Source organism: Physcomitrium patens, chromosome 2 (assembly GCF_059467195.1).
Source record: "Physcomitrium patens ecotype Gransden chromosome 2, ASM5946719v1, whole genome shotgun sequence".
In the NCBI taxonomy this organism is placed as follows: domain Eukaryota; kingdom Viridiplantae; phylum Streptophyta; class Bryopsida; order Funariales; family Funariaceae; genus Physcomitrium; species Physcomitrium patens.
Genome location: NC_143411.1, coordinates 2,618,139 through 2,635,199, shown reverse-complemented (window position 1 = coordinate 2,635,199; position 17,061 = coordinate 2,618,139). Strand labels below are relative to the sequence as shown.

Below are 17,061 nucleotides of genomic sequence, written 5' to 3'. Positions count from 1 at the left end.
TCGGAGCAATATCAATTTTTTATTTTTAAATAATTACTATTAAATTTTAAAATTATAATAAACTATAGGTAGTTTTTAATTAATTACAATAAAAAATTGATTTTATCCAACCACATATATTAATTATTATTTTTTTGATATAGCAAAAAAAACTAAAGTAATGTAATCACATGATAAGTTGACTACACAAAATATTTTTTATTTTTTATTTTTTTATATTAAACTTTGAAATGGATGTTTAAATTTTTTTATTTATGCATGCATACATACATACATATATGGATGTATATATGTCTAATGGAAAATAAAATTTCTTTATTAAAATTTATAATATAATAATCTATATTTTTTAAATAATTTAAAATAAGATATAGAATAATATGATTTATCTTGATTGGTACAAATTTTCTTTATATAAGTGTTTTTAAGTCAAATATCATATTAAGCATACTTGGTTGTCAAATTCTTAAAATAATAATGTGATAATTATCTAATTTGTGTTGGAATAAAGTAAAGATTGCTAAATTATAGTTTTTCATGTAACAAGTATTTTTAATATTAGTATTAGATATCATTTAATCTAAATATAGATTTTAAGATTTATAAAAAATATTATCATTCTATTAAAATATATTAAATTTTGAAATAAATAGCTTTGTTAAAATAAATAAATATATGGTTTTGACAAAAGTTATATTCTACTTATATATTTGGATAGAATGCTAGTTGGTGTTTTTATCTTAAGATATGATATTTTAATATTTTTATAATTTAACTTCATTATATTCTTTATTTTTTTTAATAATAATTAATCTATGGCATAAAAGACTTAAAAAATATTATCTTGGAAACAAAAACTGTTTGCTCAAAATTTCTTCTTAAATTCAAAAAAATTCAAATCTATATAGTTACTTCTAAAAAAAAATAACATACTTATAAATAATATAAATTTAAAGCAATACCATGGGTTTTTTAAAGTAACCTTTAGAGGAACGAGCACACTTAACAACTTATATGGAAAAGCTTTAATAAGTACACATGGTTTATATGAAAAATAAATAAACAAAAATATCAAAAAGAATAAACAAAAACAAAAACAAAAACAAGACCTTGAAATCAATTTAATGTATTGATGGGACTATCATTGAGTAGGAAGAAATATAATATCAAGTAATGATAGAAGTATACTTAGATGAATAACTTGAGTCTTCCAAAAAACTTAATTGGACATACACCAAATAAGTTAACGTCAGTAAAGACTGCAATTTTTTTTTTTTTTTTTTTTTTTTTTTTGTTTACTTAGCCTACTTTGAACTACTTGGAACTTTTTGCTGTTAACAATTTTACCAATTCTTCAGCCTTAAACTTAATCCCCAGACTTGAGGCCCTAAGCACGTTTGAAGAGCCATTTATGTTGCAAATGCACTTTTCTAGCAAAGCTCTTGAAGAAATCAGACTACGAGAGTGAGATGCATGTGTTTTGGACAGATGATGATTTCATTTGCCACCATGGGCACATACCCCAAGCCCGCTTAAGCTCAAAGACAACAAATACCTGGTGTTCACTGACTTGGCGACCACAGAACAAGATGTTGAGTACGAGATGACACTTGATTCCAGCTCAAAATTTCATAGAATACAGTTTTGCATGGATTTACAAATCTGATGTCGACTGCCATTTCTAATCAGTCCAACAAGTTCAAAACAAACCCAGAAGGTGATCAATATCTCCCATGCATAAAGTATTAAACCGTGCTGGAGGTTCGATTGCATCGTTGTGTTGTAAAATCACTCTACTGCGTGTGTCGAGACTAGCCAGCTGCGGTGTAGTCCAGATCCGATGTCGGTATCCACGACAAAACACAAGCTGATTGTGATCGACCAGCAACTGGACCTGGATCACAGACGCTGCTGGAGTTCACGTCACTATCGTCGTGCTAGTTGTTTAACTGTGAGGCTTACAAGATACGTATCTCGCACCGAGTTGGCACAAAGAATATAGTATCCAGTCTACTACGGAGTTGTTGGATGATGACTGCATCTCATATTACAATCAAACGCAGTTGAGCTCATGTAGGCACTTCCCGACATGGATGGCCTGTCAGTTCGCAATTCATTGTGAGCTGCTTCGCGTTTACGACGACAGCAATCTTGTGCGTGAGATATTCGGTGTCTAATATCTACTAATCTGGAGTTGGGTTGTTGTCCATTCACAGCTCCAGGTTTCAGGCCCAGGCCTATTGGTTTTTTCTTTTCGTTTTGTGCTCGCCTTAGCATCACATTGTGTCTCCAAATTGCGAGGTGAGTGTGTTCCTTGATTGATTGGGAGTAACCCCACTTGATTTCGAGCTCGGAACAATTGAACTAGTTGAAGAAGATGTGGAATTAAATTGTGTTTGTTAATGCATCACGGAAAATTGTGGTTATAATCACGAAGTCAAGAAGAATAGTTGCGAGAATGTGTGTGTGTTGTTGACTGTTTTGAGAGGAAGTGGTTTTTGAGTTGAGTTGGACGCAATTGTATTTTTGTTATGCTTGATTTTCTTATTATGATGTTGTTGCGGAGTCTGTTAGACTATGCGCTGTTTTGAAATTCAGCGAACCATGATTCTCCATTGTGCTCTCTTCCCTAGGTACAATGCTGAAAATTCTGAGACAGCTGCGAGGGAGAGGGCATTCATTTAGTGCGAGGCTGAGAAAGTGAGGAAAAGTGCCGCAGTTGGGCGCAGTTCAAACTACAAAAACTAAAAAAAACATGAAATAGATAGGTTATCACATTGAAGGGCATTTTTGCAATTATTACAAAAGACAGGGATAGATTTGATATTATCAAGAATACATGGGTATTATTTATATTTCGGCATATTTCACTCGCATGTGTGGCATTTCTCTTTATTATATCACACTATTTTAATATATAAAATCATGTCAATTATCTTGATTGAACTCCTGAAAAATGTAGTGCTTGGGTTTTAGTTGAGACACACTTTGTAATGATATGATTTTATGAAAGTTTCTAATTTATAAAAAGGTTTCCTTGTCTGAGTGAAATTTCAGCCTGTACCTGTCATAGATAAATAAATCATCATATATTGAGTTTAGAAACCATCCCAAGTTATCTTTCAACAATTAATCTCAGCGTAGCTACTCTTTAACACCTCATTACAATATTAAATAAAATAACCAATATACCAATAGAAAATGTAATGAAATCACACCCCACAATAAATAAACTAATAATAGTAACAAGGATCACAATACATGCATGTGGTCAAACATACAAGAGGTTAATTTCCAAAACCAACACAAAACAATATTATCAAGACTAAGCTTTAGAGCAGCTTTTGCGAAGTTTTCCAATACTTGAAACCACTAATATAGGTTTCAATTCTGTTTAAACACTAAGCAAGAAAACTTCAAGATTCACAGATTGATCGTATCATTGGTATTGGCAATGATAGACACAAAGTGAAAACAAAATTGACTCCCAAACACTGCTTTGTCACTAAAATTATAATCCGGCTTGTAACATCCAACTTCAAACCCAATACAAGACAAACCAAACTCCGCTGTTACCACATGCAATAGCAGAGAAAGATTCTCCACATTGCCAATCAGTGCACCCTACCTTCCTAATTCCTTGAAGCATGATGTCGATCTTGACTGCTCAAGTCAAGATATCATAATTGAACATAATGATACATACATCCAATATGAGGGGATATTCGAGCAAGTTACCACAGCGTGATATCGTAGGTATCCCAAATTAACATTAACAGTAGAACATGACTCTCTTCACGTTCTCCTTCAGAGGAGGAAGTGGACGCACAGCATTTCCTCCCACCACACGATTGGTACGAGATGTTGCTGATCCAGTGTACTGGCTCCGATTAGCCCCTCCCATCCCACTAGTTAGAGATCCAGTATCGGAAGCTTCTGGATCCATGTAGAAGCGCGCTCGGAAAGCAGCCAAATGCGCATAATAAGCCGGAGGAACTGCGATTCATCATTAGAGAACGTCGTATTCTAGTAAGTAATGTGAACTCACACTTAAATTAAAAATGACAAAGCATCTAGAATTTTGAACATTCTCCGGTACAAAAAAGCAGAACACGGATTAAAGAGGTTGATGGATACAACACTAGGGCAAAATTGTTTCCGATTCAAAAAAGTATGATGTGGATTAGCAGGATTCTGCGACATACCAATAGATACTGAACGTGTGCACCGTGCATACCTATATTCACAAAAAAAAAAAAAACAAAAAACAAAAAACAAAAAACAAAACAAAACAATTAGCACATTGCTATCCGAAAAGCCACGATTGTCGACACACGATCATTCAACATTATAATGCTAAGTCTTCCGGTCATACATTTCTAGTGAATCTCACGTAAACAAAATAAATCAAAAAAAAGGAAAAAGATTATGCAGGAGAGTCTTTGTCTACAACGGCAATTGGTAAGCAGAAAAAGGGCTGTCGTACAGAACATAGTAATGAACAGATCAGCCACAGATAGAATACAAATACTAAAGTTTGAAGGAGAGCATACGTATAGCAAAGATTGTTTGTCAACGACTGCAAACTGTCCGCAGAAAATTTATTTTCATCCCATAGTACATGATAATGTGCAGGTCGACTAGTCCCCTGTAAAATCATAAGCACAGATTCCATGAAGTAAATACGAGAGTAGTAGAAATACTTAACATGCACAAAATCTAGAAACTGCAAAATAACAAGCTCCCAAAAGCTTAGCATTGCAAGCGATCAGAAATTCTATTCCTTACAAAGATACATATGCTTCCACATTTCTAGCAGATGAAACATTTCACAAATCAATAAAAGTATAAAATGGATATGAACCTGAATTCCAGCATGACTGCAAAGATAAAAGTCAAACTCCGTAGGGTGACAAATCTTCGAGTCCACAACAGTCCCTAAAATACGAAGGATGTGATGTCGAAGTTAGTCAGTGTAAACACGGTTGTTACAGCAACGCGTCCAACAACACCATACCGCAGTCTCACAGGTTGAGAATGCCAAAGAAAATGACTTCCATATAAGCAGATAAATAAAGCAATGTATTCTACGAAAATAATGACTGCACCTGGTAAAATGTTGCCACTTCTATCCGTAGAGCGATTATCATTGTGATTGTTGGCAAATAATCGAGTGTGGTGCCTCTTCTGCACAACCACAAACGTGACTGGAGGCTGGTAATCCGGTTCAAGGGAAGCGCAAGCTTTCCTGATTGCGTCCAGCTCGAACAGAAGCACCTGATAAAACTGCCCTTCACTAACTCCATCCCTGGAACCAACAGAATTAGTTAACAAACATGGCAATGCGTACATTTAGTTTTAACTAAGCCCCCAGACCTAATTGGGAGCATCCCAAGGAACTACACCAGAAACACCATCATTACACACGAATTTTACATGAACTTATGCAAATAATCTAGTTTGTGAATAGTTCTGAAGCAAACCTGTAAAAAATGATGCGAAGAGGCTTTTGACCTGTTGCGCGCCAGAAAGAGATCAGGAGCTCCCTATAAAACAACACAGGAGCACAATCAATCAGCGGCAGAAAGTAGCCGAGGATGCAAACCACAACTAAAGATCCAATGCTGTTGACCCTACCAGGTGGGGCAGCTTGACATAGACGTTAAGATTTAGTACATATATTCTTCCAATTACACCAAGAAACTTTCAAATATAATAATACAAGCAAGTAAAAAGCGTCCAATATGAAACTAATTAGGTATGCCAAATTCCAAGTAGAAGATTACTTGATCATCCCTCCTGTCATCAAGCCTTTCTGAGGATCCTTCCACTCTTTGTACAGATCCTGAATCAACTCCTGACGGTGAGCTTGAGCGCACACCAATCCGGCATATTTAGTGACCTCAGGCCAATCCTGCGAAGCTACCACCTGCATATAGACGACAAAATGTCATCGCCAGGAAATCGTGCGCACTATGTACACGTTAAGAGAATTCAAAATCAAGGGCGACACTTCTCAATTGAGACCTAAATACATATAGCTTATCAGCTATTAATAAGTGGGGGCAATCGCTTGGTTACAGTAACTTACTGCAGCTATGGAAGGACTGAAATCCTCTCCAGGGTGAGGGTGGGTAACATCTGCACCAAATATTATAGTGGGAATATCACTGACAAGAGGGATCTTGCGTGAAAGTGCATCTACCAAAACAGTATTCCGACCTCCGACCTGTGAAGTGTACAATGGACACAATTAGAATCATAAATCAGTCTTATAAAGACCCACGTTTCTATATTCAAGACGACAAGGAGTAGGTATAACACTGACAAAACAGTATGAAAGACCTGAAATACATAGTCTAGTTACGACCTAGTTAAAATTACCTTCACATTAATTTTGAGGGCCACATTTGCTAAATACTGCTTGCTCATCTTGAAGACATGCTTAGTCAAACAACATTGTGAAACCACTCCCAGGACAGTCTCACATTGCTTCTTCAGATCACCTACATACCATGCACAATAGATAGAATCAAGCTTAAATAAAATCGCAAATAAAAGTCCAACCAGATTATGCCAAAGTTAACATTACCCATAAGTCGTCAGGACTTAAATGAAAGAGTTTTAATCTGTTTGATAGAAACAAGAACCTTAACATACCATATAAAGGCCCGTTGTTGTCTGGTAGAATAGCTATGAGGAGATCCAAGCTCTTGCCCTTCGTCTTTTTATACACGTCATCACATAGATGAATCAAAGCTCGGTCATAGTTATCAGGGTGATAATATTGAAGAGGCACTACGGGGTCCCTAGTAAATTGCTGCAACACATAATCACACACCACAACAATGTTCAGCCTGTACCATACGGAGTAGCAACGAACGAGAGCCAACCAATGAATGTGATAGCAAAATCGAATAAACCTTGCACAAAAACTATAAATAGCTCCAAACACACTGCAATAAACATGATTATTACAAATCTCTTTTGCGGCTTGGAACATAGAAGAAAACGGTGCATAGTTCCAAAAATGAAACACTACAGACCAAAGGGAGTAAATGAATCTTCAAACTAAAACTATCACCTAGATCGGCTAAAAGTCACGCCAATCTCTCAGATATCTAAAAACGTGTCATAGCCATTATAAGCAGAAATTTTTTATCCTACCATTCCAGATGTCTGACACATCTGAGCCAGCTCTTGACAGAAACTCTTAGCAACATTTTCCTGGACATTGCGTGAAAAATTGATGCATGCCCAGTTGTTGACGATTCCACCATTAACCATTTTCTGTAAAACCAACCGAACTCATTCGAGTCAATAATCTTGATATGGTAATTTTGATTTTAATTATTAAATCTGAAAATGAAGAATTCATCGCACATTCATGAACTGGCTTATCCATTCGTCGAAGAAAACCATGCGGATACAAACCTTGTTCATCATGTTCCATTGTCCAACTTGTGGAAGACATTCTTTTTCCCTGCCAGTGTCATGGTACTTGAGCCGTGGAGCTGGAAGGACTCGAGCCTCTACTTGCGCAAGTTCATTACTGATTCTAATTCCGAATTCTTGAGCATAAGGATCTTGATGGTATGCATTATGGTGTACCGTCTGTGTCCATAAGCCAAAACCAGGTTATATATATATATATATATATATATATATATATATATTAGTTCCTATAACATAATGACCTTTCTTCTTTACCTTAAAAGACCTTAAGTTTTACATGTACAGAAGGCAGCAAACACATAATAACCGAGTACTATTAAAAAGACACTAATTGTGGTACAAAAAATTGACAACTCGTAGATACGTACATTCATAATGGCGTGTTCTCTGTCTCGTGGTCGCTGACAAGTAACTTTAAGAAGTGCGGTGATTTGGCGCTCATTCAGCCGTTTGGAGTACCGCTGGCCCTCAACGATCTTGCAGACTTCCATGGGAAGATAGTTGGGACGCTGAGCATTCCCTACTTGGAGGCAAGGCAAAGATGGATGCCGGATAACATAGCCATACGTCTCCCGAAAATAGTCGGTAACAGACTTCAAGGTACCATTATCATCAACTGGGAACCTGATAAAACATCCAAAAGTATATACCAATCAATATGTTTCACCCTACTATATTTCGCAATAAGACAGAGGTCTTGTGTGCAATATCAAACTCGAAACCGGAAGATAGTTTAAAAGTTTAGAACGCACTCCAATTCATTGGTGGCCTGATTTGTAAGCCCAGATATGCGGTACTTGCGACGCATACTTCCGCGATGAGTCACTTCCACTTTAACTCCACGAAGAGCTTTCTTGATCTGTAAACCAAGCACAAATGTTCCACGACTTACTCACCAAAAAACTTATTTTTGTTAATATATAAAAGAAAAAAAATAATGGGAGAAACTTCAAATGGGTCCGGATGACAGGCTAAACTCGGAAGTGTAAGGAATCTCACCTTCATGCGATCAGCATCGGATAGACCACGTGTCACGTCCTTGTTGAGGAGATCCCCTATAAACTCCATCACAGTCTTGGGTTCTATGAACGCTGTGGAAGACATGTCTGTAAAAAACCACAAAAAAAAAAAAATCAGCTCGTTTTCGGCACACACTCTTTGAAGAGAGAGATTGAATAGTGGACCACAATCACATGTAAGAAATTGCTTTCAACCTCAATAACAATAAGCTCTTTCAATATTTCACAATTAAGACAATGCGGATCAGTAGGGCAAGAAACAGTGGTTACCAATGTTTAGGGACAGCCCCATTTGAGTTGGTCGAATACTTTGATAGAAGCCCCGCCAGCTTTCCAGACCATCTCCTAGCGGCTGTCGAGTTCCCAGATTGGGAGAATAAAAAGAGCGTCCTACAGGAGAATACCTTTGCGCACAAAGTTCCTTGTCAGACAGACTTTCAATAGCAAGAACATGCACATTGTCCCTGAAATAGGCATGCAAGTATTATTTTTTAGATGCTTCCCAAAAGTACAGAAAGCTGACACAGGAAGCATACCGATGGGTAGGAAGCTCCCTCAATACAATATCTAAGACTTGTAGGACTTCTTGAGGAGCATCAGCTTGGCGCCCAAGAAGAAATCGTCTGAGATGATCCAAATCTGCTCGGGCAGCAAATTTAATTACAACTTTGAAGGGCCTCTCCCGTCTGCAGCCAACCCCATAAATCTGTAAGAGACCTTGGGCAACATAAGGATGAGTTAAGATTTAGTACTACTCTCAAATCAAGCTAAGGCCAATGTCCAAACCAAAAGAAAAAAACACTCCCAGTAACAATTCACACCTAGGTTGGTTGGTCCCATCATCCTCGTCCAAGAGTCTGATCTCGAATTCCTTGCTCTGAAATGGAAGGGGTCCAGCCGTATACAGACTCTTCCTACCATCGTAAGCAGGAAGCCTAGTGCCCAAGTGAGACTCTCTGTAAAGTTTAACAAGCTGCTCCATGACGGCTCTGTTGATACCTCTGGATGGAACCTCTGGGGTGATTGTAACCTGTAATATTTCATATACAATGAGGTACAAGCAACTAGACTACATGTTTCCTTACAAAAATTCAACAACTGCAGACTATACAGGACACAAAATTACATCCACTCATTGGGATTTCCGATGAAATTACGTTCAAAGTACTTGATGCGGCAAAGCAATTATGAAGCCATCGAGAAAGGAGACGACATACATCATATTGATGCAGATCTTTGTCAGGTGGCTCGGCAAAGAAATGATTTGCTTTCACGATACACCATTGGCCAATCCTTCCTCTGTCAGGACGCAAAGGAAACCTCAGCTGTTTACTAGAAATTGGTGGAGGTGTGGATGGCTGTTCATATTTAGAAACATGGGGTTCTGAAATTTGGCCAACATTGGAACTATGCCCCACACCACCCAAAACCACCGACCCAAACTGCTCAACAACTGCACCTACACCTGGTCCGTAACTTGGAGGTGATGCAGAAAAATGAGCAGGAGGACCTCCGCCACGTCCATATGCTTGCCCTGGGTACGAAGGGCCTCTTCCCCCTTGGGGCAGAGGTCTGGGTGCTGGAGGAATCGGTTGCTGGAAAGGTCTGGAGGGCCTTCCATACATAGGAGAGCTGTAACCCTGATTTTGCATTTCGTAATAGTCATGCCCATTCTGGCCACGATATTGTTCACGATGAGGACTAAAAGAGCCAGGAACATTTTGGTGGAGTGTGCTGTGTGGTGGGCCCTGATTAAAACGGCCCCTACCACCTCTCCTTCCAGAACCTCGCTCGCCTCCACACATACCCCTCCCACGCCCAGGAGGTCCACCGCTACTGGATTCATCGCGTCCTTGCCCCGATCCTTGTCCTTGACCAGACTCTTGTCCTTGCCCCTGAGGTTGAACCGAACATTGGCCTTGTCCTCCCTCTCCTACATTCTGAGAGTGGGCTTGACCATGGCCTTGTCTTTCCGCAGGCTGAGGATCGGCATTTTGTACAGGCACTGGTAATGCGACAGGACCCGGAGACGGAGCTGCAGACCCTGATGGACCCGAAGCAGAAGCGGGAGTCCGCTTCAAACCAGGTGCCGATGAGCGAGCTGAGGGTGCTGATCCCTCTGTTTCTCCTGCTTCAGCTGGCGCCGAATTCTGGGCTTCCACTAAAGCCTGAGCTCGGTCACTCTCCTCAAGTTCTCGCGGGGTCTTGCGTCTCCGCGGCATGATGACAAATGAATGTTAAGGGAGCCTGGCTGCTGATGATTTCCAGGTCCGCCGCTGGATCTATTAAACGGTCAGTCGTTACCTGTTGCAGAAAACCAAAATCACTGGAATAAGCACTTCGGGGAGGAAATTGATATTGTAACCCCTGCTATGTCAAAATTCGCTCGAATATATTTATATTTTTTTCACTGAAAGGAACGTGCAAAGTGCATCTGAAAACCAATATCAAATTTCCATCAACAAAAAGGAGTAACATGCACGCCAGAATGACGATAGCAATCAAATAACATGTGGCCACGACTACAGGATTGCAAAAAATCAGAACTATGAAGAAGGGTACATAGACATGTCAGTCTAATGTACAAATGCCAACTGTTCTAAAAACAACAATTCTCACAGTTTAATCACTTGTCACTGCCCTGGTAGTCACTAGAACGAAAATTACAAAGTTCAAAAGCGATGTCAGCACTACATAGCAGTAGCCCATAACCCCCGAAAGAAGCGCGCAAGAACGATAAACAGAAGTCGATCACGAAAAGTTGAACCTTCGTTACAGAACATGACATCTGACACATAATTCCTACTACTTTGAACCCGCACTGAACTCCTGTCCATGCAGATAAACCACATTGTGACTCATGCAGCAACTGCGACCTCCATCGGAAGTTCCTGCACCAGGAGACAAGTTTCTAGTTCATGTTGATACAGTCAAGTCCAGTGCGAATTGGGATTAGCCATTGGAACTCTAAGTAATGAACTTAGGTCGCATCTGACAGACGAAGAAGAAAAACTAGAAGTCACCACAGAACGGCAGTGAAAGGTAACGCATTGACCCTGACCAAATCGAACTACGCTACCCTAACCTCTACTAAATTAAGTATTCAACAGTGAATGAGGAGGTGATAGGACATTTTCCAAGCTCTATGTCAACCCGACCATCTACAGCCAACCTGTCGCCTTAGAGCAGACAGGTCAAGGATTGCAATGCCACTACATAAGAAACCATGTCCTGTTGCCCAGCCACTCAATAGCACTATCAGTCAACTGTCCAGGCACCAACTGACCAAAGTCAGTAGACCTGGTCGACCACACCTTCTTTTCCTTTCTCGAATGCTTTCATGCCACACGCCCACCTCATAATCCTCAAAACTTCCGATGCTTCTCCACAGACATTACACGAACCTGGTCCTTACACCATTGCAAACTAAAGTGGCACTGACGACGACCTGATCATACCGCCAGTTCATGTAAAATTCAGATCTTGTAAGCACCTGATCACGGCGCCTGTACTCATGGTGAAGGAAAATCGTCCAGACTGCTAAGCGCGCCAAGCAGTACAGAAGAATTTTTCCCGTAACCTAGACGAACACTGACAACCCTCGCCCTCTTGCAAGAAGCAAATCAGCTTCTCATCCTCATAAATGCACCAAATATACCAAAACCTCGATAATCGACCTTCCTTCTCGAGATAGTGCCACACTCACCGGAACTTCACCACACCGCAATAATCTACAACTGCTGCAAGACCAATCCGCGTCTTCCCAAGCCCCAGCGAAGATGATACCTCCGCACCACAGCAGTAAGACAGACGGAAAAAACCATGGGCCGATACGAGGGAAACCCGACCCCTGCCGCGGCCAAACGCGCGCAGGCCAGAGCTTATCCCACCTGAGAGCGGCTTCACAATCACACGACGCAGACGCGTAGCTTAGTTATCCTGACACTCAGTCCACACTGATAAGAAGGCGATCACGACCACTCCCAGAAAACTCACCTCTCCAGCACCAAAAACACACATACCCTAAACGACAAATATAGGCCGCGCAGCCGGTTCCTAGAGCAGGCAACAAAAACCTCCACGGCCTCCACCACCAATCCGTGATCCCTTTGCTCCTCTCTCACTCTCTCACTATCTGTCTCTCAATCTCTGGCACAAATGGAGGAAGTCTGACACACAAGAAAAACGAGCGAGACAAGGAACAATGAAGAGAGCGTGATCAACAATCTAACCACGGCATAAATTGTCAGCCGAGACCGAACCGCAACTCGATAACACCCCCGATAGATAGCTCTAGCTCAAACTATCCCGGGCCCAACGCAACAATACACACTCCAAAAGTCAGCCCCGAGTGCGCAAGCGGCTATATATTGCGGAAGCTCGGGTGACTCACTTCGTCGTCTGGCACAGAAGAACTAGTAGTGGATGAAGAGGAAGAATCGACGACGACGACGACGACATCATCCCTGCGCATCAGTAGCAGCATGATAGGGAATTTGAAAATAGAAAACCAGCTAGAAAGAAAGAAAAGCTGCACTGACAAGTAGTGTGGCCATTCATAGTAGACTCTCTCTCTGCTGAGGTTGCAACGAGTCGAACGAAGCAACCCCCTGGCCCCATGGCCACGGCACGGGGTCAGGGCTCAGGGCTAAGACAGAATGGCCCCTCCCCCGCCCGCCCAACATCCACGACCTATCACCACACCCGTCCTTCCCTATGCCCAATGGACCCATGCCCGCTCACCCTTCCCTCCCATCCTTGCATGCATAGCCTTGTGGATGAATATATGGATGGATGAATTATGGAAGCAGTGCCACAGGTTTTCGTAGGGAGTAATCATGATCAAGTACATCCTGGATTATTGTTATTTATTATTGTTATTATTATTATAAATAAATAAACTGACTAGCTCCGGTTATTTGTCCCGCGCCTGACGACGGAATTGTTAATCGACGGCGGCGATGACCTTTTCCTCCTGCGACGCGATGGACGGCCACGATTGCAAAGGAGGGAGCTCTCTTTTATTGTGGGGTTTTGTTTCCATTCAGCTCACGTTCTCGTTGGCTGCTTATCCTTTAACCCCAGATGCCATGAAGGAACTCGAATCTGGATGGATGGTGGGTCTTGTTCATTCGTACCTGGATTTCTTCATCCACTCCAAGTGGATGAACAGATGGCGTGTATGGGAGGATGGATGCGGTGTCGATGATCGATGCTTGTGTGCGCGAATGAACGTTATAATCCAATGTGTATGTTCATAGTGCTTGTAAGATAGACGTCTAATAAAACAGAAGGGGAAAAAATATATATATATATATATATATTAATTTAGTTTAAAGGGAAAAAAATTTACACACACATAGATGACATTAGTGAAAGGTTCAGATTAAGGCAATCTTACGCAATGAAACCATTTATGAACATGCCATTATGTGTTTAAATCCATTTGTAAAATTAAACTCTTTTGTATTATTTGGATAAGATAGAGGGGTGTTCCCAAAACTGTAATTACAAGATCACTTTTTTTACATTTTCAAATGTTTTGTTATCATATTTTCTAATGAGTGTTATTTAATGTTGCATAATAGAACTAAACATCAGTTCTTACATAATTATAAATTGATACTAATACTTCCAAAACTAGATGTTAAAATCTTATTAAAAGTATTCAAATGATCATTGGAATCAACACAATTTTTTTAAAATTAAAATATAATAAAAATATTAATTAAAAAATATATCTATAAATTTAGAACATATTTTATTAATAATATTTGTATTTTAATTATGATTTTTTATTCAACTATGTGCATATTTTTTTATATGTGTATGTATGTATATATGTGTGTATATACATATAGAGAATTGTTAAATTGATCCAAGCATTTACTAAATTGGCCCATCTATCATCATTGGTTGAGGATCCAATCATTTTTTCATTGGTTTTCGACCAATGTAGATCCAACAATAGAGATTTTTTGATGTTGTTTATGAAGGGTGAGTAATTTAGTAATTTAGTAATTTTTTGGGTCAATTTAACTATTTCCGATATATACACACACATTAATCACTTTGAAAATAAAAAACTCAAGATTAACAATTCCTTATATTTAAGCATGCACTATATGCTTGTTGAATAAAATTCTTGTGGAGTCAAATACGAAAGTGCATGCACTTAATATAAAAAAAATAAAACTTTGCATGCATGACGAGGCAATTCTACAAATAAGTTCTCTAAATCAAATTGTAGGTGAATATTACCCAATTCATCCGCATATTGAGTGGGCTATGCATGGGCTCCTATAGTCTGCAGCCTAACTAGTGACAAAAATCTAGACTTTAAATCCTTTATTTATTTAACATGTGTTCTTTTAGCAAATCCGATTGGACCCGTTTGCAAGTCAAATGATTAAAAATAAAATAAATCAAATTATGAACCCATTTTAACTCTTGACAATAGATCAACATTGATTTTGCAAAATCATCTTCCTTGTTTATAATTTGGACGTTCATTCTTTGTAGATCAAGAGGGAGTTATTCAAGTGATTATTTTCATGCAAATGATGTTAATGTATAGCAGATGCATTACATGTACTTGTCTAAAAAGTAGAAGAACAAAATGTAACTATTAGTATGTATGATTAATACAGATCATACAAAAAAGACATTTATACGTGTAATTAGGAAGAAATGAATACAATCTATTTACAATCTTGTATTTTTAAGTTAAAAAGACTTTGTATTATTAACACAGTATCTAATGTTTTAGTAAAAATAAATTTTCATACGAAAATTTTGAAAAAGAAAAGAAAGACAACAAAGAAACAAACTGAGAAAAACATAACATCAATTAATTGCTTTTTTAATCAACATAAATAAATCACTAAAATAAATATTAAAAAGCAAAATACAAACATCAACAACAAAGCAGCAAGAATCTATTATATCACAAGATATTTAAAGTGATATTCAATTGTAAACTAAAGTTTTAATATTTTAAAGCATATTTGAGATTTATGTTTCAATGATAGCTTATAAAATTATATACATTCGCCTCAGAACTAAATAAAAACAAGACCAAAACACACTATTCTGCAATTCATTGACCCTTCAAATTCATTTGGAATTATTAAATTTAAAGTCCTGGGGACCCTGTGATAATTGAGTATTGAATGCACAGCAGTTATGGTTTATTACTGTGTTTTGTGAATCCTTGGGTATCTTGTGGATAATGAAAGATCAATCCATTTTTAAAAATTCAATTGAGTTTAACTTATCAATGAGGAAAAACAAGTAATTAAAAACGAAATCATTTGCAATCAAAACATATGGATTATAATTTCTTGAAGATTTACAAAGTGATCCAGAATAAGGATCAGTAATAAATTTAAATTGATAGTGCATTTAATAATACCTTGACATGAACATAATTATTTTATTTTAAAAATTTGTCAATAATTTAGTAATATTTTAACTCTATTTACCAAAGAGTGAGTCTTTTGTTTTGCTTTGCAAGCAATTATCTATCAATAAGTTCAACACTAATAGTAGCACTTATCATTGTCATTAAAATTGATCCACACAGGGGTTACATTTGTTACTGAATCGAAAAATCAATTTTGATGCCACAATTTCGAAAATAAACTTTACTTTCTATTCATAACTAATTGCACGATCAAACAATAAAAATTAAATAAATCACAAAACTTTCTTGAATTGATTGTACTTTAAATTATTGGTATGAAATCTTAAATATAAGTACAATTGATCAGAAAAAGAGCCTAATAATATCTTCATATACACACACACACCCATATATTCATACAATACACAAACAGAGAGTTTTAGGGTTTTCATTTTTGAAACCTGAAGATTCTAAAGCACTGCAACATTCCAAATGAGCTGGTGTCTCACCGGCCCGGGTCGCAACCACCCGGGATCCAGAGTCAACTCGGCCTGGGCCCCAGCATCCAGACTCGGTCCTCGCCCGGCCCGGCCCTGCCCGACCTTCTCACAATCCAGGCTTGTGTTGTTTAATTGTTTGTTTAGTTTTATTTTGTTTGTGACTGTGGGGGAGTCTTTGTGCTTTATCCACTTCACACTTACTGACCTAACTAACCGAATTAGAAAAAAATAGAATAGAATAAAATAAAAAATTTAACACGATCTGATGCTTTCTTAAATTTTTTTACCGTATTTGTGAGATTTGATAACCGTTTTGATTCTTTGGTGCAATCCCGTTTGTTTGTTTGTTTGTTTGCTTGTTTACTTGTTTCGTAGAATATATATGTGTATATATATATATATATATATATGTATATATATATATATATATATATATATGTATATATATGTGTGTGTGTTTCTTTTCCAAGCCAAGTTTGTGTGCGTGAAGTAAAACAAATTTCTATAATTTTTTTAATACTTGCTATGTCCAGGGAAAAAAAGTTTTGAAAGAGTTGCTTATTTTAAATTATTTTTGTAAATTATTGTGTTTTTTCTACTTGTGATGTCCTGTGAAATTTAGCAACATAATGTGTCTGTGTTAAAACATTGTATAGAACTGCAAACTGAGTATAGACCCAAT

At 38.0% G+C, this 17,061-nt stretch overlaps 1 protein-coding gene across 1 annotated transcript; it reads right to left on the bottom strand.

Annotated features, from left to right (window-relative positions):
- Window positions 1-3,314: 3,314 nt before the first annotated feature.
- LOC112276839 (protein argonaute PNH1) lies at window positions 3,315-12,828 on the bottom strand. The gene is made up of 20 exons (XM_024508590.3): window positions 12,181-12,828; window positions 9,692-10,778; window positions 9,296-9,504; window positions 9,011-9,160; window positions 8,745-8,878; window positions 8,455-8,561; window positions 8,208-8,314; window positions 7,824-8,079; window positions 7,435-7,614; window positions 7,168-7,290; window positions 6,661-6,820; window positions 6,385-6,506; window positions 6,092-6,229; window positions 5,787-5,929; window positions 5,484-5,546; window positions 5,109-5,308; window positions 4,865-4,938; window positions 4,554-4,648; window positions 4,206-4,237; window positions 3,315-3,996 (listed from the first exon to the last, which is right to left on the bottom strand). Exons 2-20 carry the CDS (start codon window positions 10,694-10,696, stop codon window positions 3,773-3,775), a joined length of 3,522 nt encoding a protein of 1,173 aa, XP_024364358.1. The 5' UTR covers window positions 10,697-10,778; window positions 12,181-12,828; the 3' UTR covers window positions 3,315-3,772.
- Between the last annotated feature and the right edge of the window lie 4,233 nt (window positions 12,829-17,061).